This window comes from Trematosphaeria pertusa (assembly GCF_010094035.1).
Source record: "Trematosphaeria pertusa strain CBS 122368 unplaced genomic scaffold BU26scaffold_4, whole genome shotgun sequence".
NCBI lineage: Eukaryota > Fungi > Ascomycota > Dothideomycetes > Pleosporales > Trematosphaeriaceae > Trematosphaeria > Trematosphaeria pertusa.
Genome location: NW_022987215.1, coordinates 1,833,010 through 1,854,600, shown reverse-complemented (window position 1 = coordinate 1,854,600; position 21,591 = coordinate 1,833,010). Strand labels below are relative to the sequence as shown.

Genomic DNA, 21,591 nt, shown 5'->3' with positions numbered 1-21,591 from the left:
CTCTGATCCACGCTTGAATTCCGGAAAAGGACCTAGCAAGGTACCTCAGTGTCCAGCTTCGTGTAGCTCCCGCCCGAACAGAATGAGGGGTCGCAAAAGATATCCGAGGTAACGAGACGTGATCTAGAGTTCCCCTTGTGGCTTCATATCTGAAGGAAGCGTTGAAATACAGCGACTCATTCATCGGGAAAGGCGTCCCGGAAATGACTCCCGCAATTCGAGACCCTACCCCAGACTCTCTCCGCATTGGTCCAAGCTTCCCGAAAGCTCTACCCTAGAGCCCCAACCCGCCGGAAAATGACTTCCATGATCACCAACGCCGACCACTCACAGGGCTGCGTTCGGTTACTTCTATCAAACCACCTCTGCTCACAGGGTCCGATCGACAAGGCTCTAAGCTCGATAAGCTCACGCAAGGGAACACAGGCTACGCCTCGAGCATGCATGCTATGGAGCTAGCGAAACGTATTTCCAGTGGACCCCAGGATATATCCCATGAGGGATCCGCATCTCTGGTTTACTTTAAGCGTGTTCCCTGCGCATCCTTCAACCTTTTATCGACTACAACCGTCAAATCTACTTGAGGCCTGAGGCCCAGCCGCCGCCACCATGACCGCAGCCGAAGAGAAACCAGAGGTTGACCAGCAATCCGCTGAAGTAGCCAAAACCTCTGGCAGTCTGAAAGAGAAGGATGCCGAGAACCCGATGGCTGGGTACATTCCCCAGGCCGACGAGGAATACAACGTCACGTTGAAGACATGGTGTGTTGTGCTCGTAAGTTGCCCTTCCTGCGCATCGCAAGCTTCAAATAGCTTACGCGCCGTGTAGATTCTATCCATGTCCTACGGCATCAGTTTCTGGATTGTGCCTTCCATCAGCGCTTGCCAGACGGTTACTGCGACGCAGCTCGGCGATCCGAGCGCCGCCGCCTTCTATGTCTCGCTGTACACGATGACGGTTACTATCGCTTTCATGGTCTGCGGAGCGAATAGTGATCTGTTTGGGCGTCGGTGGTTCATTGTGGGTGGGAATGTGATTCTCTTTATAGGCTTCATCGTTGGTGGTTCTGCGAAGAATAACACGGCGATGCTAGCGGCGATGTCCCTGATCGGATTCGTAAGTCAACTACAAGCTTGAGCAGATGAGAGACTAATGCAGCGCGAAGGGTGCCGGGAATGCTCAGCTCGCAGCGTTCGCTCTACCAGAACTCCTTCCGAACAAGTGGCGCGCCGCCGCTATCGTGCTTGCTGATGCCGGAGTGTACTTCGCGGTCGTAGTCGGACCTGTTGCAGGACGCTTTGCGGCAGAGCATGGTGATTCATGGCGATGGCTGTTCTACGCACCGGCCATCACCGTGTTCTTTAGCTTTCTCGGCCTCTACTTCTTCTACTTCCCTCCGAAGCATCCCCGAGGTACGTATCTTGCTTCCAGTCCCAGCGAGCACGTGCAATATACTGATCACGCCCAGGTCTTCCCACAAAGCAAGCCTTCCGCGAGCTAGACTACGTCGGCGCCCTCCTCTTCATCCTCTCCGCGACCCTCATCCTCGTCGGCATCGTCTACACCACGACCCTCCCATCCAGCGATCCGAAAGTCATCGGCACGCTCGTCAGCGGCTTCGCATGTCTTCTCGTCTTCGGCTGCTGGGAGACCTTCGCTCCTCTCAAGCAACCGCTCACACCTCCTCACGTGTTCACCCGCGACAAGGGGCGTGAGCTCACCTTCCCGTTCATCGTCGGCTTCGTCGTCACCATGTTCTACTACGCCATCAACGTCATCTATCCGACGATGATCTCCGTCTTTTTCACCGACGCGACGACAGACTTCAAGTATGGCATCGTGTTGACGTTGCCGCAGAACCTAGGTAAGAAAGAGCACTCAAACTCTTCGACTAACAGGTTATCAGCTAACAACAAAACTAGGTCTCTGTTTCGGCGCCGCCCTCCTCACAATCTTCGGCCGCAAGATCGGCCACTGGAAATGGACACTAACCGCCTCCGTAACCGTGATGGTCGTCTTCGGCGCGCTGCTAGCGCTCGGGAATCCGAACAGGAAGGGCATGATGATCGCGTTTGTGTTCCTCGCCGAAACAGGCTTCGGATGGGCGCAGTACCTCTCCATTGCCTTCATCCAGTTCGGCGTGCCGCAGGTCGAACTCGGTATCTCTGGCGGTCTGGCCGGCGTGTCGCGCTTTGCCGGAGGAGCGATCGCTATCTCAGGTACATCTCTGTCTTCTCGCGTACATTTAACCCCCCTCTGCTAACCATCAAATCTCCAGTCTACACCACCATCCTGACAAACGTGCAATCCAAGCAAGCCGCCACGCTCGTCCCGGCCGCCGCCATCGCCGCCGGTCTGGCCCCCTCCAGCGCCCCCGCGCTCCTCGCCGCGCTACCGCTGGGCGCCTCCGCCCTCGCGCAAGTCCCGGGCATCACGCCCGATATCATCGCTGCGGCTGCTGCCGCCTTCCAGCAAAGCTACGTCGTGGGGTTGCGGACGACGGCGCTGAGTAGCCTTAGCTTTGGCATTTGCGCTATCATCGCGTGTCTGTTCTGTAATGATATCGGGCATAAGATGGATGATAAGATTGAGGTGTTTTTGGAGAACGATGAGAATGCGGATAAGAATAAGTATCATTGAAGAGGTTTTGCGGGGTTGGATTAGGGGGGTTGTATTGTGCGGGGATTTGGGGGCTTGTGGTGGTAGATGTGGTGCATGTGATGAGGATGGGCTCGGAGAAGCTTGCTTCAGGCATACGTATTTAGTCCTCGAATGGAGAAGAGAAGTTTTATACTTGTTCTCGTAGGCTCAGAGTGAACTTAGCTACCGCATCACCGTGCGCTAGGCAGATCATACCAACTGCTTCTAACCTCGGACGGTCGTGTACAGTACCTTAAAAAGATATGTTGCAAACCTCCGGCCGATCCGAGACTCCTTTCTGAAGACCTCTTATGCACCGCCCGTGGCATTTTTACACACCTGCGCATACAGCGCTTGTCTCCCAGCAAGACGGCAGGTGGGGAATTTTGGGCGTATGATGAAAAACTGTTTTGGATGTGGAAGGAGTGTTTGGGCATGCTAGCTTTGGACGTGGCTTGGGCTGGTGAGGAATGAGTGGAGGCGCGGTTCCGCAATGCGACGAAGAGGGTAGTGTCGTAGAAGTCTCTTCTCTTGAGATAGCTCTTCCATTTGTTTGTCAACCTCAACTCCCACCAATGCAACCTCTTCCTAATATACATCCATCCTACAGTCAGCTAGCTAGCCAGCCAGCGAAAGAACTGTACAATATCCCCTCCCCTCATCACCGAAAGCTCGCCGTCCCGGGCACGTCCTTAATCTCCTCGAACTTAGTCCCCATCTTCACAATCGAGTATCGTATCAGCCGCGGATCCAAGCTCATCGTTCTCCTCAGCGCATGCTGTGTCCGCGCGCTCGCATCGAATCGCATGATGAAGTGGTGGCCGACGTGGTGCGTCGTTTGCAGCTTCTTCGCCGGCTTGGGCAGCAGGAAGGTGCCCCAGTTGGTGACGCCGCGGACGACGCCGTTCTTCTCGAGCACGATTTTGCCGGCGGTTTTGGCGATTCTGCGAGAGTTAGAGGGGATGCGCCGCGGTAGATGAGGGATGGAGTCACTCTTTGACTTCGGAGAGGCGGCCAGGGCGGACCTGGATCAATCAGCATGGACAGAAATTGCGTGAATGGATGCGCATACCACTCCTATCATCTCATACAGCATCTTGGGCGGTTGACGTGCGGTGCGGCGCCTGTCGTTCCAGTCCGCAACTTTTGGAAAGTCGATCGGAGAAAAGAATGCCAAGCCCGCTAAGCCCGTTTCGAGCATCGCACCCGGCGTTCGTCATATCACAGCTCGTAGCAAGCTCAAGCTCCTCCACTCCACTTCTCCCTCACAACACTACCACAGCCTTCGAAATGGCCGCACACTTCTCCGTCGCCCGCGCAGCGCGCCAATTGAGCTCCTCCGCCGCTCGCAGACCCTCTGCCTTTGTGTGCCAGCGCTGGCAGCGCCCTGCGATAGTCGAGCGACGGCTATTCTCGGGATCCGCCGCAGGTCAGAATTTCGAGATGTAGCAATTGGGGCAGAATGGGTGCTGATTTTGCGCAGTGAGGGAGAAGAAGTACACAGAAGACCACGAGTGGATTGAGCTTTCCGCAGACGGCAAGACCTGTATGCTTCCGAATTCCCACCTACATTTCCACTACACTTCCCTCCCACTTCTAAAGCGCAAACCTAACCGCTCCCCCAGGCACCCTCGGCATCTCCGAATACGCCGCCAAAGCTCTCGGCGACGTCGTCTACATTGAGCTCCCGCAAGTCGAAATGGACGTGGCCGCCGGCGACGCAATCGGCGCCGTTGAGTCGGTAAAATCCGCGTCCGACATCCTGACCCCCATTGGCGGCACCGTGACCGAGGTGAACGACGCGCTGCAAGAAAAGCCAGGGCAGATCAATAAGGACCCCGAGGGCGAGAGTTGGATTGCGCGGTTGAAGGTGGAGGGCGAGCCCGAGGGGAAGATGATGAGCAAGGAGGAGTATACTGCGTTTACGGAGGAGGCGTGAGTGTGGGCATGGGGCTTGGGTGGGAGGCGGCATGTGCGGGGGATATTTCAACATCCAGTGGATGCTATGTTCAACAGATGAAGCCAATTCCGAGCCTTATGGAGTTTCGACATTTTTCAGAGGTTCTTGAGAGCACGATAGTGATCCCTGGGTTGCGAATCGCATTCTGACGGAGCATATCAAGTATTAACACTACAACTATCCAGAAGCACGCTAACCATACAATTCCTAGAAAAACACGGCCCCAATCATGCACCTCTACCCCCAACCAACCAACCTACTCCTCCTCCCCCTCCGCAATCTCCAACACAACCTTCCCCCTCGCATGCCCACTCGCCGTCTTCTTAAACGCCTCCTCAAACTCCTCAATCCTCCACACACTATCCACACTCCCCCTCACCAGCCCGCGTTCAATAAACTTCCCAATCTCCCTAAGTTCACTTCCCCTACTCTCCATCACAAACCACGCCGTCCTCACGCCCGGCGGCTTCCCGCCCTCGGGCCCGCCAAACCCTGGCACAACACTCACATACACGCCGCCCTCCGCCCGCACCGCACTCCACCCATCCCGCATCGCCTTGCCCCCCACGCAATCAAACACAAGATCAAACTTCCCCTCCTCTCCCCCGTGGCCAGCGACCCACTCCCGCATCGAAATCTGCGTGTAATCAACAACCTCATCCGGCCCCATGCTCAACCCCTTGAGGAACGCCTCGTTCCTCCCGCTCGCCGTCCCCGCCGTCCACGCCCCCGCCAGCCTTGCGAACTGCACCGCCATCATGCCCACGCCCCCCGCCGCGCCGAGGACCAGCACCCTCTTCCCGCTTGCCTGGCCGCCGACCACTTTCCCAGCGGCGTCGACGTGCGGGACCGCGTCGGGCGTGTACTTCCCCGTCAGCAGCCCGTGCTCGAACAGCGCCTGCCACGCCGTCAGCGCGCTCATGGGCACGACGGCCGCGTCGCGCATGCCGAGCCCTGTGGGCACGCGCGCGGCTTCGCTGGGCTGGATGGTGGCGTACTGGCGCGCGGTGCCTTCGCGGCTGGCCTCGATGCGGCCGTAGATCGCGTCGCCGGGGGAGAAGGGCGAGTTGGGGAGCGGGGTGAGGATGGTGCCGCTGACGTCGTAGCAGGGGGTGTGGTGCGTGGGCCAGTTGACGAAGGGCGCCCAGGTGAGCTCGCCGTTGGTGATGGCTGTGGAGTGGACTTTTATTATGTGTTCGTCTGCGGAGGGGGACGGGACGGGCGCGGTGGAGGTGAGGGATAGGGCGTTGGTTTGCGTGTTGAAGATTAGGGCTTTTTGGGTGCTGGGGAGGGTGGGCGCGGTGGTGGTGGACATTGTGCGGTTGGTAGGGCGGTAGAGTGGTGGTGTTGGTGTTGAGGGCGTCGGAACTGTTTGTATCGAAGGGATAGATTTGTTGTTGGTTAGAGTTGATCGGAGAGTTCGGAGGAGAATAGATGGGCTGGTGGTCATGCTGAGAAAGGAGATGGAGCGGGAGTAGATGAGCGCGTTTATATATACTTCCCGTTTCTACGTAGTCGTGAAAGGATCTTGATCAAGATGAGCGCTCGTTCATAACGCATACCGACCCCCGAGTCACCGACACGATGCCGTTTTACGGCAACTCTCTCTCCCTCCTCTATTAACTAAGCAAACGGCATCCATTCCGTCGCCGCATACATAATCAGCCAAGTCTACCATGCCCCTGCAGGTAGCCCGCCTTACAACAGGGCATAGCGCGATGTACTCTCCGTCATGCAGGTAATCGCAGACGCTGAACAGCGAACAGCGAACGCGAGCGAAAGCGAGACGCCAGGAAGCAGTTCCGCGCGGAGAAAGACGTTCGGTCAAGACCAAAGGCCGGCAACAAAGAGTGAGTAAGCGGCACGCGGTGGATAGTGCAGTAGCCAAGCTTCGGCATCTCGGATGGTTTCGCAAGCGCGGAACATGGGATCGGATCGCAGAATACGATGGCCTTGGCGGGGTGGACATTCTCCGCGGCGAAAATAAGTAGAAGGAAGAATAGAATAAATCGAGACTGCGAAGATGCTTTTGTATTAACCAAAACTGATGATGGAGCTCTGCAGGTAGAGTCGAACATGGGTGTCCTCTCCTCCTATGAGCGATGCCGCTAAATGCAACCTTTCCCAACTACGAGAACATATTCGCGCGCTTCGTCTTCAAGGTCGAAGAATCTTCATACTACGAGAGAGGTCAGCACATCACACGTTTCATGGGAACAAGGGGACAAACATACCTCCAAAAAGCCTGTAATCTCCACCAACACAGTAAAACAATCCACTAACTCACTCAAATCTTGCGCCATCCTTGCATCCCCACCCAGCCCCGCGCCCACATTAACACTCCTCTTGAAAATCGCCACCATGCTCTGCCTACTCTCCTTCAAAAACTCCCTCCCCTGGAACACTGTCTGATCATTCTGTCTCCCCCTCGCAATCACCGCCGCGTTGATAACGCGCAGCACAGCGAGCATGAGCTCGTAGTACTTCTTAAGCGCGTTGGGGTTGTCGAATTCGAGGCCGATGTCTGGGTCGATGTCGAAGATGCGGGATTCGCGGACGGCGGGGAAGAGGCCTGCGTTGAGGACGTAGGCGGCGCCGAGCCGGGTCTGGCAAACGCGGAGCATGAGCGCGAGTGAGGCGTCGTAGTAGGAGAGGAGGAGGGGTATTTGGGGCGCCGCGGCAGCTTTGAGTTCCGAGGGGATGTGTTTGATGTTGTCGACGAGGACGCCGACGAAGTTTAGCGAGACGAAGGACTCTAGGATGTATTTGGACTCCTGCCGCGCGGCGACGGTGACCAGGGCGCTGAGGAGCAAAAGCGCGGATACTTTGCAAGTCCCTTGCCCGCCATAGGCGTCGTCGCATATTACCTCGAGAAGATGGCTGCCGCAGTTCTTCACTGTGTTGAGAGTGTGGCGTCCAAGGAGAGAGCCTTTGGTTGCTTTCTCGAAGGTACCCTGGACGTAGCGGAAGCAGATCTGGTAACAGTACTCCCTAAGCTCCGTGGTGGAAATCGCGCTGTAGATTCCGACGAGCGCAGCGCGGAAAAGCTGAGAGAGTCGATCGTTCGCGAAGTCTCCGTTTCTTGTCTTTTCGAAGGCCGTAGACTCAAAGTCGATTTTCCGAATGAGCGCCTCTGCGAGGCTGGCGAGCTGCAGGGCGGTATATAAGTCGGCGTTATACGAAAGCTCAAGCTTAGGTAGGATGACCTGAAGGGTCTGGAGGACAAAGGAAGTCCGCGAGCCGACGTCGAAATCGCATGCGTGAAGCGTTACCATCAGTAACTGGACCCAGGACTGTAAGATATCCTTGTGATAGCGGATTAGCTGAGCGCGTCGGTTCCAATCTGTAAAGATGGCTATTAGTAGATCGGCCTCTTGCAATGCCTGGAGCTCCTCTTGCTCGTCTTTAAACGCTTTATCCTTCCTCCAATACTTCATTTTCAATAGCATGACCTGTTCCAGCAACGGAAGCGAGTAAACGACCACGCCGTCCTTTTCCTCTTGGCACGTGGCCAGGTTAACTCCTTCAAAGAATTTGTGCTGGTCTGGTACGCTTCGTTCAGGGTAATTGAGCTCAATAAAATCGAACAGGTCGAATATGGTGGCGTTCGGGACCGGGTCTTCGCCAGGCCGAACAGTAGTACCGAGGAGTACAGACTGTATTCTTGATCTCATAGTGGGCATCCCATCTTTCAGGGTCAGGCGCAACTCTCTGGATTCGTAGTCCAAGAATGCGGCACGCCGTTGCAGGAAATTTTGTAAGGCCAGCGCGGGACCTTCGGAGAAGAACTTAGATACTTCTCTGCTTTCGAGCTCTTCAAGGCCTTGGGCAAGTGACACTCCATCCCACAGAGTGTCGGAATTGATAGGAATCAGGGACGGCGCCTCTATGAAGAGTAGTTCGTTAATTTGCAGCTCTTCCATGACAAGTCCGCTGGTGAGGGGAGATCTCCACAGTCTCTGCAAGACGCTCCAGCACCCAGTCTTGACGGCCGAAGTCCATGAGCTAAATGCCACTCCATCGTTGTCAGGATATTTCACGGCCAGCACGAGGATGGCATGGAATAGAGAGCTTCCGTTTGCCCATAAACTGTCATCTGCAATGCGAACTGTGGTGCTGCCGCATGAGAAACCAAGAAGGATGTGCGCAATGGTGGGTCTCTGGGACACCGCGGCCAGACAGCTGTTGAGGAAGTCCAAGATCTTGATCTTGATGACATAGCCCGACGCCTCTTGTTCGGCTTCAAGCTCTTCGTTGCTGAACTTCATCAGACTTGAGAGTGAGCGTCCAATCCGCTCGCACTCGTTATCCTTCTCCAGTATGCCCACAATCTTGCTACGGCCGGACCGCTGGCCAAAGCCGGCGGGCGATACAGCGAGCTTTCGGGATGATGCCATTTTCTCAAGCAACTGCAGTGACGCAATAGTGAGCGCTTCGTGACCAGTGCCGCAATATAGACCGAGGTCAACAATTATCTGAAGGTTGTTCAGAATGGCGTCCTCAAAAGAGGCGAGAGAGAGGTTTGAGACGGGAGTATGTTGAGTCGCAGGCTGCTGTTTGAGGACAGGTCGGACAATGTCGAGATAAGTAGCCTGCAGTCTCATTACCAGGTCCATGACCTCGATACTTAGCATTAGCGACTGTACCAATGGTGAGTCTGTGGGGGCTGCATCGACTTCGTTGACATCGTGATGAGAGGATGCGAAAAAAGCCCTGAGGACCTTGTCATTGAACAACCATTCCATGACTCGCGTAAAAGGGTGGAGGGTAACATAGACGGCGAGAGAAGAGGGGTCGATGACCGCATCGACTGGAATGCTTGACTTGTTCGCAAACACGACGAGGTTCTCGTTGAATGTCTGCAGGCACGTAGCCATGAACCGCAAGCAAGTCCACCTCATTACATTGCGCTGCAGTGGCTCTTGCACCTCTATGCTGCGCTCAGCGAAGACTTGTTGCATAACAAAGTCGACGTATTTCTCGATCCCAGGCATTCTTCGAGCCGAGCCAAGGCTTTCCGGGAAGGGAATGCAGTCGTTGAGGCCCTCATTTTCCGGGTATGGTTCAACGAGAGATTGAAGCAGGCGGATGAAGGCGATCGATTCATCAAAGCCGTCAGCCAATGTCATCCAAAACTCGTCGCGCGGAAATGGGCTCAGCACGCTGTTCTGCTTTGAGGTCACGTAGAAGCCGGAGACAGTCCAATCGTCTAGATTGTTCCAGACGGCGCTTGCCCGCAAGGTGTCTTTGCCGACCAGTAGTGCCGAGACAGCATCAAACGCGGCCGCTCGTAGGCCGCTTTCCACCTTGTCTGTGCATAGACCGAAACAGATACCCGCCAAGTTGTAGTCCTGAGAGTCCAATAGCCAGTTCCGAGCAGTCAAGCTTTCTCTGCAGAGATGTGCAAGCAAACGGAGGTAGCTTTCAAGCATCGTTGCGCTTTCAGGCTCAACGATCTGATCCACGGGATTCTGGGTAGGTGGGTAGATGCCGCCCTGGATGGCCTTCTTCGGCTCGTGGATGTTGGTCTGAAATTCGATCAGTTCGTTGAAAATATGGGTGTAGCTAAGAGAGCTGGTCCGCCGGATCTTGCCCGATGAAGATGCGCCTTCTTCTAACAAGAATCGGTGCGCCGAATCTGCATTCGAATTTCCGGTCGAAATCGCACGTAGCATCTCACAGAACATGGCTATGCGCGGAGTAGGCTGGCGCTTCGCGGCCCACTGCAAGAAGCCATAGAGGTTGCTCTCCTTATCTGACCAGAAATCCTCGGCTGCGTTCGGAAACCCATCGAAAGCATACGCAACGATGACGAGAAACCTCTCCAGGTGCAGGGGATACTCGCCCGAAGAACGCTGGAAGTGCAACTGCAGTCGTCTACGCTGGTCGTCCTCTTCCACTTTCAGCCTCCGCAGCGTGTCCGGCATGTTCGTAATGAAGGAATCAACGAATGTCTGCACTTGCTCCATGATGAGCACTTTGAAAAACTCCTCTGGCTGCGCAGACTCGGGGGTCAAGACAGCGGTGTCTTGTAGCAAGGAAGATATCATGCTAGTCTTCTGTGGGTCATACCAGCGCGTAGGGCGGACATCCTGGCTAAAGGAGAGCATGAAATGGAACGCTCCATCGTTCAAAGCTTTGAGAAAGGCCTCCGACCGCGCATTTGCCTCTTTGTCAAAGTCGATGTTCTGGAGGTCGGCGTCCTGGAAGTTGGGGTCCATGTACCTGCCGCTGTATTCGGCCAGCCACCATGTCAACGTAGCGGCATGCAGGTTCCGCAGGGCCCAGTTGTCACTTTCGCGTCCTGCCAGGAGCGAATCGTTTAGCGCCCTCGCATCTTTGGTGAGCGTGTTCGTTTCTGAAGCGATGAACGATAGCAGCCGGATGAGCATCGGAACGTAGTGGATGGTGATGAGGTCGTGCTTATCGATGGTCCTGGTTTTGGCCAGAAGAGCCCGGAGGTTATCCATGCTGGCGAATCCCGGCTTGACCATGTGGGTGCAAATCGCGGCCAGATTCTCGTGCTGCCGGGTGAGACTCTGGCGCTGAAAGGTCATGATCTCGACGAAGCCGGGGAGTGGTGCCTGGCCAACCACCTGTGCGCTCTGCAGCCGCTCTGCGATGTTTTGCAGCCACTTTTCGATCGCACCCATGCTGTCCAGGCATTGCCCCCAGAATCTGTACGCCGACGCAAAGTTGTTGGTCCCCACGATGTCGAGGATGATCTGGACTGCCATTTGCAGCGATGGCAGCCCAGGCAGCTCCGTCTCGTCATTGTCCATGGCGGCCTGCATCAGAATGCGCAGACAGAGCAGGACGTATTCGCGGCGGCGGTGGAAGCGGATGACGGCCGTCTGGAGCTGCGAGCGGTCGAGCTCCTGCGCCTCTTTCTGCGCGCCCATGAAGAAGGCGGCAGCCTCCAGCTCGTCGAGATCCAGCGCCTCGGCCATCTCGAGCGTCTGCTGCTTGAACTCATCGTTGACCTCGTACTCGTCGTCGCCAATCTTGATCTTGCCTGGACACCTTTGTTAGCATCCTTGGACAGAAGCGATGCCCCATAGTTATGTTTTACCCGCGCTCAGGGCATTTCTGCTCTCGTTGCTCTTGGGCTTCTTGTCCACCAGCGCCTTGAAGTCGTCCAGGTGGGCCTCCAGGTTCTGCAGCAGGCGGTCGAGGGCGGGCAGCCGCTGGTCAATGAGGGCGCAGAGGTCGCGGTGCAGGCCCTCGAGGGCGGACAGGCTGTCGTCTTCAGCCATGGCGGAGTCGAATGGGGTGGCTGCGCATTATGCGCCGGCACAAGGGCGGGTGCGGGGCGGCAGGCAGAGGGCGGATTTGTTGGTGTTGTCGCTGGCACCTGCCGCTCAAAGTTTCCCGAACGCGCCTTCCCAGGAGCTCGGACGCGCTTTCCTCTGATACGAAGCAGATCCCTGCAGCTTGGCGGAAACATTCACCACCTCCGCGAGAGCTCCGCACGCGCTGCAGACGGGCCCAGTGAAGCACGCGGCGCTGTGGCGGCGGCTGTCTGGGGCTGAGGCACGTGAGTCTCCCGCCATATTATTTCTCAATTGTCCTGGAGACGCCGGCCATGCCCTCCCACCCCCACACTGCCACTCCACCTACGAGGCACGGTACACGGGCAGGATGGGGGCGACAAACATTCAGGACGCAAAAGGTGAGTGTCCCCGATGTGCAGCATGCGGCAGTACACTAACGGGCGGCAGTCCTCATCTCGTCCACCAAGGTGACGGACCGCAACGCCGGCCTCAAGGACCTCATCCACATCCTGAAGCACAACCGCGGCAAGCCCGCCCTCGAGATCCTCGGAAACAAGGCATCCCTAGCGCTATGCGAGACCCTCTTCCAATGCATGCGCGACGAGCGCTTGTCCTTCCTCCGCAGCAAGTCCAAGACGACCAAGACCGCCGTCCTCCTCCCGCTCTCAGCCAACGCCCTCCGCCATGTCATAAACTCCGGCGTGCGCACCATCAAGAGCACCACGGTGGAGATGATTGTAGACAGCATAATTGAAGTACTCCCCGGACGAGACGGCAACTTGCTAAAGCCGCTTGTCGAAGATCTGCCGAAAGCACTGCGTGCACTGCTGGAATACCAACCCCATGTAGAGCGCCTCCCCAAGGAGTGCTGGGACGCCACCGTGGATTTTTGTGTCGATTCGCTCTCTACTTTCTTTGCAGAGCCCGAACCCGAACCGCCAAACAGCTGGAGTACGGGTATATCCAGCAGGGCTCGGACGCCGTTTGAGTCTACGGACGGCGCGCCGAGAGCCAGTCCTCGCGATTCGTCATCTCGGACCAAGCAACTCCCCGAAGAGCTTGTTCGTGCTGCTGAGGACTTCGTCCATTGCCTACACCTCCTGGTCAAAGCCTCCAACGCCCCGGTGTCGGACAAGGCCGAGCCTATTCTTACGACATTGCTCCATTTCCTGCAGAGGAAGACGGGTCGTAGCAATGCCGCCGCACTCGCTGCAATCAACTGCGTCTTGCCGCGCACTACATTACACGCAATTCAACTCACGAAAAACGTCGCTCAGGAGCTGCTGCCATTGATGAAGACCATGTGGTCAGATCCCCCGCTAAGAGATGAATTAATGGTTACTTTAATGTATACCGAAGCTCACATCTCCAGCACCCTTACCAGCAGTCGTGATGACACAATTACCTTTGATCTCGAAGCGCTTATTGAGACTATGTACGGGGACTACCGGCGCAGGCAGGAAACAACCGCTCATCAGTATCTCGATGACGACCATCTTTCCTTTCGACAGATTGGTAGAGCCCGCAGTGACACTCATCCGCTTCACACTTGCGCCTTCTCAATGGACACGGAGCATGTTCGTTACGAAGGCCTCTGGGCGACAGTCTCCACCATCGCACGCCTTTCCTTCATGCTAGACGAGAGAAAACGTCGGGTCGCCCACGACCGGGAGGACGGGGAGGAGAGCATGATAAAGCGCCTCCGCATCACTCATCACTTTCAAGAGTATTTACGTCATGTCTCAGAACCGCGTTCCAATGCTAAGCGCGCTGCGTTGCAAGTCCTTGCCTTCATGGTCCAAGAGGGTCCGCTCGATGAAGAGGACCTCCAGTCACTGCTCGAGAAGCTCACATCCTGCATTTCAGACGAGAACCCGGTGCACTCCTCTTGGGCCATGATAGGGTTGGCTACGTAAGCTCTCCTTTATAGTCATCGTGCATAATACTAAGTCGCTGTAGGGCCGCTTTCCAACAAACGTCAAAAGCAGCTTCCCTGCTCCCCTTCTGGATATCTGCTTGGCATAGCGCATCTCGTGCCATCACATCACTCTCCACGTCTCGCACGGCTTGTCATTTGATGGACATGCTCTTGAAGTTGAGAATCGTTCCGTTCTCGGCAGTCTCGGAAGCAGTACAGAACATGTTGTTGTCGATAGAGCTCAGTGGCCCGGCATTACTCGCAGAGACCAGCTCATCCTTGCTAAGCACGCTTATCCACGAGAGGATCACCGAAAATCCAACTCACTACAATCAAAGTGCTGATAGAGTACTTAACTGGCTCCTCAGCAGATGGACTCCAAGTAAGCGCTTTGGCTCCCCCAGACCTATGAAAACTTACTTAAATCCAGGCCTCTGGCTGGAGCGGACCTATGCGGCGCTTAATTCGCATCACTGCAGCGCTCGTGATGTGCTACGAGTGCTTTATGCCTGCCTCGACCGTCCATTCAATCCACTAGATGCAGCGCCTTTCAAGGTCCTTGGCCCGATCGCCCAAGCCCGCATGCGCGTGGCCCCGTACCGGGAACTTGGGCAATACCTGCTTCTCCTTACTGATCAAGACGAGTTCCGGATCGCAATGGATTCAACATCCAACAGCGTTGAGTCTTCATCCTCAACTCGCCACTCAGCTCACCTTGAGAACAGAATAATGGACTTCTGTTTATCTGAGCTGGAAAAGACGCGGCAACGTTGGAAGGAATGGTCACAGCAGAACCCACAGGGTATCACATCCGACATGATGCGGGTTATTACCAACTTCTGCGTTGTGGCTCTAGCCCTGAGTTCCCTGGCCGATGTGGATGGCCATCGCGCCTCTGAGTTGGAGACCGCGGCCGACAGCCTCGTCCAGTCATTTGTGCAAATTCTGACGAGGCACCAGACCGAACAATACAAGGTGGATGCAGTCCTTCAGGTCTGCGCCCAGAGTCTTCCGGACGTTTGTCGCATTGGCCGGTTGTCTCGAGGAGTATTCAAGGAAACAGGCACACTTTTCATCGCCAATCACATGTCAAGAGCCCTAGGAGATAGAAAGGAGATCAAACAGTCCTTCTACGCTGAGGAAGATGATTTCATGGATATCGACGACGGACCAAACTCACAGATGACAGCGGGCGCATCCAGTTCGGATGTCGAAGTACCACGTCACAACATCCAAGCAGCAACCGAGGCTGCGGCGCTACGGACATCTTGCTCGACTTACCTTCACCTCATCTCCTGCATAGCCGACACCACCGACGAGGAGCACGATCAGATCCCTACCGAATTCGTCGAATATTTAGTATCGATTCATGAAGCCGACCTGCTCCGATCGCGGCAGCTAGTCCAGGCGCTGCTGTCCTGTGGCTTCCACCTATCGCGGACTGACTGCTTAAGATTGGTCGAACGCCTAAGTGACAGTCTCATCGATCCACGAGCTCGGGAGTACAACACGTCTGAGGTTGCAAACGGCATGATGCTAGACGTCCTGATCGGCACTACGCTGGTCTGGAGCTTTGATTCCACAGACCGTCAAGCACAAGACCTGTATGAGAACGTCGAAGCCCTATACGTCTATTATGCCAAAGAAATGGAGAAGGGCGGGGTAAGGAGATCTCCAGGGCTTCAGATGTCTGTTGCGAGCTTTCTACATGGACTTCTTAGGCATCATCCGGACTTCGGCCAGAACCGCAAGGTGCCATCAGTGCGAACCAGCCTCTTCGAGCTTCTAGCACAGGGCGAAATGACGGTTAAGTACCATATCGCAGAGCGCTTACCTAGCATTTTCGAAGATTTTGTTCTGTCAGAGCATGACAAGATTCTGCAAGATGTCGACAGCAGTCTCCCTGGCGATTACGAGTGGATCGAGGGTATCGCTGTACGGTTACTCGTGCTATCTAAACTCGCGTCGCAGTGGCATACGCTTCTCCGCCAATGTGTATATAGGATCTTCGCAACGGCAGGCTCAGTCCCGGGCGCAGCTCAACACGCCAGCCGATGCATCTCCCAAGTTGCGGAAGCCAGGCACATGGGAAATCCGCAAAGCTTGTTTCGGCTCTTCGCTCCTCAGATCATCTTCACTTGGCTAGACCGGAAGCGCACCTTTTCCGAGATACCGTACACATCATTTGGCTACACGTCACTTATTGATCTTCTGCGCGACATTGAATCTGAAGCCGTCGGTCAAGCCATCATGCTGGGGCTGAAGGACGAGCTAGACTATCTTGCGAAGCAACTCGGCATGAAGACCGCCGAAGCGCTCGCTAGAAATATGAGCAAGGCCGGTGCCTATACGATCTCCTGGGACACTTGCAGAGGATTCGCCCGTAACAAGTCGGAAGCCAGCAATGCCAATCTGCTCCGCGACCTGGTTGGACAGGAGCAGTATATTCACCTGATCCGCCAGCATTTTCCGCAAGTGCTCGGGTACATATTCCAAACGATCGATCATGAAGAGAAGGTGAATAAGCAGCTCGAGAGGCGACCAGCTTTCAACGGAACAGCCAAAGCGCTCGCAGAAATGAATACTATCAGCCACTCCACCTTGGACCTCAGCATTGGCATAGAGCCCTCGTTCTCGGCATATTATCTTTTCGATCAGCTAGAACGCCTATGCCGTCGAACAGCAGACAATCCTGTTAGCCTCTGGACACCTAGCATTTATGCCTTTGTTATGCGCATGCTTCTCGATCGGATCCATCCGGCTCTTGGCTCACTCTATGCTCGATCCATCATTCGCAAGATCAGGATTCTCGTTGCTCTGGCTGGGCCGGTCGCCTATGAGGGCTACCCTCTCCAAATGACGCTGCAATCGTTGCGACCGTTTCTCACAGACACCCAGTGTGCCGAAGGCACAGTGGGCATAATGCAGTATCTGTTTGAGCACGGAGCCCAGTACTTGCGCGGTCAGCTCGGGTTTGTGGCTGGCATCGGTCTCTCTGTTCTCATCTCCATTCGCGTCTTCCTTGGATCATCGCAAGAGAGTACAACTCAGCAGTCACAGTATACCGCGACCATGAATACAGCGACCAGGTTCCACGCTTGGTTTACCGAGTACCTCAGATCCTATGCTGAAGAACTATCTGGAAACGAACGGAGTTCGTCCATCAAAGCTTTCAAGCTCATTACGATGGCTGCCTCTCAGGTCCGTACCGAAGGTAACTCGGTTCGTGGCAGCGAGGAAAGTAAATTGCTTCTGGAGATCTTAGATGACGTCCGTTCGGGTCGGAAGCTCCTCAACAACACTTCCCGGGAAGTAGCGCTCAATCTGCTTTGCCAGAATTTCCAACCAGCTCTATCAGCACGCGATGATGTACTCGGTTCCGACTCTGAAGCCGCTGATTTCGCGCCCCACGTCTGGGATTCGTGTAAACGAAACAACGTTGGTGACGGCTATCTCCTATGGGCAGCCAGGGTCCTAGGCCGTGCCTTCAGTGCTTACGGTGAAGTAAGGCGCAGCATGGCTCATGATCGTCCGTGGTATTCGCAGAGCCCGGGTCCCAAAGACTCCGTTGGTAAAGCGTCACGGGAAGCCATTGTCAAAGAAGTCATAGATCTGTTCTACAGCGATGACCGTAGCGAAGTCAGCCTCGCGGAAGGAGCAGTTCGACTTGTTATCTCGCGTCTGTCCGACGCCGATACCAGATACGAGGCGGAAATGCAGAAGGCCCTCCCAGCAGCTATTGCGCAAGCGCTAGACTTACCCGTTCCTGCAGATACGGAGCCGAAGCAACCACATCCGACGGAATCGGTGGAGCGCAACGCAGCCCCCACGAACAGCAAGACTGTGTCTGCATGGATTAGGGATCTCGCCGTTTCCCTATGCGAAGTGGCGTCTCGGGATCCGATCCTAGGTGCGCTATCCAAGCTCCTACTAGGGATCAACCATATGGCGGAACGATTGTTCCCATATATCCTTCACCTCGTTCTTCTCGACGAGTTCGACGGCAAACGCACCGTCAGGGAAACCATATCGGAGGCATCGATGGCTTGGTTTTCCGAGCATGACTCCAGCCGGGTTCCGCATGTGCGCATCCTCATACAGGCGATTCTCTACCTTCGCAGCCAGCCGGTTCCGAAAGAGGTCACCAGGGTCGGCCGCGATCGGTGGCTAGAGATTGACTATCTCAAAGCATCGCAAGCAGCAACCGTGTGTGGGATGTATCGAAGCGCTTTACTGTTCGCAGAAACTTCTTCTGGTCAGCCAATTATCAAGCCAAGCTCAAGAAGATCGTCCGTTATGGTCGACCCCCCGAAGCTGCCGATCGACTTGCAACTCTCAATCTACAAGAATCTAGATGAGCCAGATTCATTTTACGGCGTCGACAGAGGAGCCAGTTTGTCGTCAGTGATAGATCGTCTAGATTACGAGAGTAATGGGATCAAGAGCCTGCTCTTCCGTGGTGCGAGGCTGGATAGCCAGATTCGCCGGTCAGATGCGCTAGAGTCATCCGACTCTCGTGGCATGGTAAAGAGTCTCATCACGCTAAACATGAACAGCGTTACGCACTCATTGCTTTCCAGCGACCAGTTTCGCGACATTGGAGATGATGTGGTTGACAACACACTCCATACAGCCCGGAAGCTTGGGCAATGGGATATCAAGGCGCCGGAAACGAATCACACCGAGTCAAGCACGCTGTTCAAGGCATTCCAAGGGTTACATTACGCCACGGACATAACCAGCGCTAGGAGGAATTTCGACCGTCAGCTTCTCGCAACCATGAACTACCTGTCTGGCAGGGATAGTTCTGCCACATCGACGAAGGCACGCTTGCGAACGCTGGCGGCGTTGACCGAAGCCGATGAAGTCATCAGTACCGCTCGCCCAGAATACTTGCTCGATGTCTGGGACCGCATGAAGGGACGAGAGAAGTGGATGCAGGCCGGCGAGTAAGTAGACCCCATCGAGCTGCGGCGTACCCTTTATGGCTAACCTCACTTTAGGTTCGAAGACGTGCGCCAGCTCTTATCGTGCCGCGAGACGCTGTTCAGTGTACTTAGTGCAAACGGTCCCTTACTTGAGTCGTTACATGCCAGGACTGGAACCATTCGTGGCATGGAGGTCGAAGCACTCGTCAACTCGTCCACAATATCCAGAAGACATGACGCGCTGCAGGAGTCTCTTGCGAGCGTCACTTACCTTTCAGACATCGTGCGACCATGCAGATCCGTCGGGCTTGATATCGAGGCTATCGCACAACACGAAGTGGCTAACGTACTTTGGGACCAAGGCGAGGTGGAAACTTCCATTCGCATGCGCCAGCATCTCATTGATCATGCCGACTTCGACTCTCAGAACACGGAAATTAGCTTGCCCGTCTTATTAGCGAAACTAGTAAGCACTCCTGAACATCTACAGTCTTGGATTTGCTAATCATGGTAGGGCCATCACCTTGCCGAGGTCCGGCTAGCGAAACCCGACAGTATCATTCAGGAATATCTTGGGCCAGCCATCCGAGAGCTAAGGGGCCAGACGCAAGGCCCCGGACCAGGCCAGGTTTTTCATGAATTCGCGCTGTTCTGCGACAAGCAACTGCAAAGCCCCGAAGCTGCCGAAGATATGGAGCGCATCAAGACGGTCATGGACCGAAAGCTCCAAGAGTATCACGACTTTGTAAAACTGTCTACCACAGACAAGAGCAAAAGCATGCGCGAGACGTACAAACGGAATGCTCATCGGGCAAAGAACTGGTACAACCTGGACCACGCGGAGTACGAGAGGTTACGCAAAGGCCGTGAACAGTTCTTACGACAGTGCTTGGAGAATTACCTACTCTCATTGCACGCAAGCGATGAGTATAACAACGACGCTCTCCGAGTGTTTGCTCTATGGCTCGAATATTCCGACATGCCTTTGGCGAACGAGGCCGTCAAGCTCAACATCGATCGCGTCCCCAGCGGCAAGTTTGCGCTCTTGATGAACCAACTGTCGTCACGATTACAATACGAAGAAACGGACTTTCAGAAGCTTCTGTTCAAGCTCGTATACCGTATCTGCAAAGACCATCCGTATCACGGCATGCACCAGATCTTCGCCATTCAGACCAAGGTCGGCAACATCTCTAGGGAGGATGTCGTCCGATCCAAGGATGAATCCGCCAAGTCTCGTCAAAAGGTCGCTGGCCACATCGCAGGGTTGCTTGCCAAAGATCAGCGAGCAAGATCGTTTTGGAGCGTTATCTATAGATCGAACGAGATTTACCACACGCTCGCCATGTTCAAAGACGAGAAGGACAATAGGCAGGGCAGAGAGATTCCGCTCGACAGATATAATGAGTCGAAGGCTTTGGTGCAGAAGATTCCGGCGCTGCACGTTCCGCCTGCTACGCTTCAGATCGAAGTTAGAGCGAACATGGACTACAATGACTTGCCTAAGATCCAGAGCTTCAAGTCGAGGATGAGCATTGCGAACGGACTGAGTGCGCCAAAGGTCATCACAGCAATTGGCACGGACGGCAAGCCATACAAGCAATTGGTAGGTAGGACATTGATCCTTACGATTCAACTTGCTAACTATCCCAGTTTAAATCCGGCAACGATGACCTCCGTCAGGACGCAATCATGGAGCAAGTCTTCGACCAGGTTTCCCGCCTCTTAAAGAACCACACCGCGACGCGCCTACGCAACCTCGGCATCCGAACCTACAAAGTCCTCCCTCTATCAACTCGCTCTGGCCTCATGGAATTCGTCCAAGACACCATTCCCCTGCATCAATGGGTCATGCCCGCTCACGAAAAGTACTACCCAAACGACTACAAGCCCGACAGATGCAGAAAAGAGATCGGCGCCTGTCAGCAAGACTCCCTCCAAACGCGCGTCAAAGTCTGGCAGAAAATCGCTGACAATTTTCATCCCGTGCTCCGCTACTTCCTCCTCGAGCGCTTCGAAGACCCTGATGAGTGGTTTGAGCGGCGTCTTGCGTATACGCGCTCCACAGCCGCGATCTCCATCCTTGGCCATGTGCTCGGACTGGGTGATCGCCACTGCCACAACATTTTGCTCGATGAGAAGAGCGGAGAAGTCGTGCACATCGATCTCGGCGTGAGTTTCGAAGCCGGCCGCGTGCTGCCCGTGCCGGAGGTCGTTCCATTCAGACTAACGCGCGACCTCGTCGACGCCATGGGCTACACCAAAACAGAAGGCGTCTTCCGTCGCTGTTGCGAATTCACTATGGACACCCTGCGCGAGGAACGCGAGTCCATCATGACGCTGCTCAATGTGCTTCGCTACGATCCGCTCGTCAATTGGAGCGTCACCCCGACGAAAGCGAAGCGCATGCAGGAGGGGCAAGAGACCAATGCGCAGAATGGTGCTAGAGCGGGGACCGTTGCGCCGGGAGGTACGCCGGCGCCGCCGGGCGCGGGCGTCGTGCCAGACCAGGAAGTACAGGAGAGTAATCGCAAGAGGGAGGAACAGGCAGGGGAGGCGGGCAGGGCGCTTAGTGTGGTGGAGAAGAAGTTGAGCAAGACGTTGAGCACGAAGGCGACGGTCAACGAGCTGATTCAGGCGGCGACGGATGAGCGTAATTTGGCGGTGCTGTATATGGGGTGGGCGAGCTATGCGTAGCGTAGTGCGGCATAGAGAATTTACGAAGGTATAGCTTTCATAGTGAGTCTTTGTCTAGTCCCATGGGTTTAGGGGTTGGGACGGCGTATATAGAAAAAAGAGATGTACTTTGTTTTCAGAACGCATTTGATTTAAGCGTTATGGGCTCGTGACCCATGAGTCTTTAGAAGGAAA

The 21,591-nt window shown here is 55.2% G+C and overlaps 6 protein-coding genes across 6 annotated transcripts; 3 read left to right on the top strand and 3 right to left on the bottom strand.

The window, feature by feature from the left end:
• Positions 1–609: 609 nt before the first annotated feature.
• On the top strand, positions 610–2,640 carry BU26DRAFT_422421 (MFS general substrate transporter; the record flags this gene model as incomplete). Its single annotated transcript, XM_033823455.1, has 6 exons — positions 610–774; positions 829–1,116; positions 1,223–1,412; positions 1,469–1,864; positions 1,923–2,219; positions 2,279–2,640. The coding sequence occupies 6 exons, from the start codon at positions 610–612 to the stop codon at positions 2,638–2,640; spliced, it is 1,698 nt and encodes a 565-aa protein (XP_033687342.1).
• Positions 2,641–3,301: 661 nt separating this feature from the next.
• BU26DRAFT_562085 (37S ribosomal protein Mrp17) lies at positions 3,302–3,736 on the bottom strand (the record flags this gene model as incomplete). The annotated part of the gene is made up of 3 exons (XM_033832991.1): positions 3,302–3,584; positions 3,634–3,665; positions 3,713–3,736. 3 exons carry the CDS (start codon positions 3,734–3,736, stop codon positions 3,302–3,304), a joined length of 339 nt encoding a protein of 112 aa, XP_033687341.1.
• A 194-nt stretch (positions 3,737–3,930) lies between these two features.
• On the top strand, positions 3,931–4,800 carry BU26DRAFT_539036 (uncharacterized protein; the record flags this gene model as incomplete). Its single annotated transcript, XM_033831486.1, has 3 exons — positions 3,931–4,069; positions 4,124–4,186; positions 4,266–4,800. 3 exons carry the CDS (start codon positions 3,931–3,933, stop codon positions 4,577–4,579), a joined length of 516 nt encoding a protein of 171 aa, XP_033687340.1. The 3' UTR covers positions 4,580–4,800.
• A 56-nt stretch (positions 4,801–4,856) lies between these two features.
• BU26DRAFT_539034 (NAD(P)-binding protein) lies at positions 4,857–5,915 on the bottom strand (the record flags this gene model as incomplete). The annotated part of the gene is made up of 1 exon (XM_033831485.1): positions 4,857–5,915. The coding sequence occupies one exon, from the start codon at positions 5,913–5,915 to the stop codon at positions 4,857–4,859; it is 1,059 nt and encodes a 352-aa protein (XP_033687339.1).
• An 813-nt stretch (positions 5,916–6,728) lies between these two features.
• On the bottom strand, positions 6,729–11,856 carry BU26DRAFT_502819 (uncharacterized protein; the record flags this gene model as incomplete). Its single annotated transcript, XM_033826657.1, has 3 exons — positions 6,729–6,779; positions 6,835–11,615; positions 11,673–11,856. 3 exons carry the CDS (start codon positions 11,854–11,856, stop codon positions 6,729–6,731), a joined length of 5,016 nt encoding a protein of 1,671 aa, XP_033687338.1.
• A 203-nt stretch (positions 11,857–12,059) lies between these two features.
• Positions 12,060–21,538, top strand: BU26DRAFT_479954 (uncharacterized protein). Its single transcript, XM_033825683.1, has 7 exons — positions 12,060–12,272; positions 12,322–13,786; positions 13,834–14,174; positions 14,223–18,741; positions 18,796–19,186; positions 19,235–20,326; positions 20,374–21,538. Exons 1-7 carry the CDS (start codon positions 12,242–12,244, stop codon positions 21,415–21,417), a joined length of 8,883 nt encoding a protein of 2,960 aa, XP_033687337.1. The 5' UTR covers positions 12,060–12,241; the 3' UTR covers positions 21,418–21,538.
• The last annotated feature ends 53 nt before the right edge of the window (positions 21,539–21,591 follow it).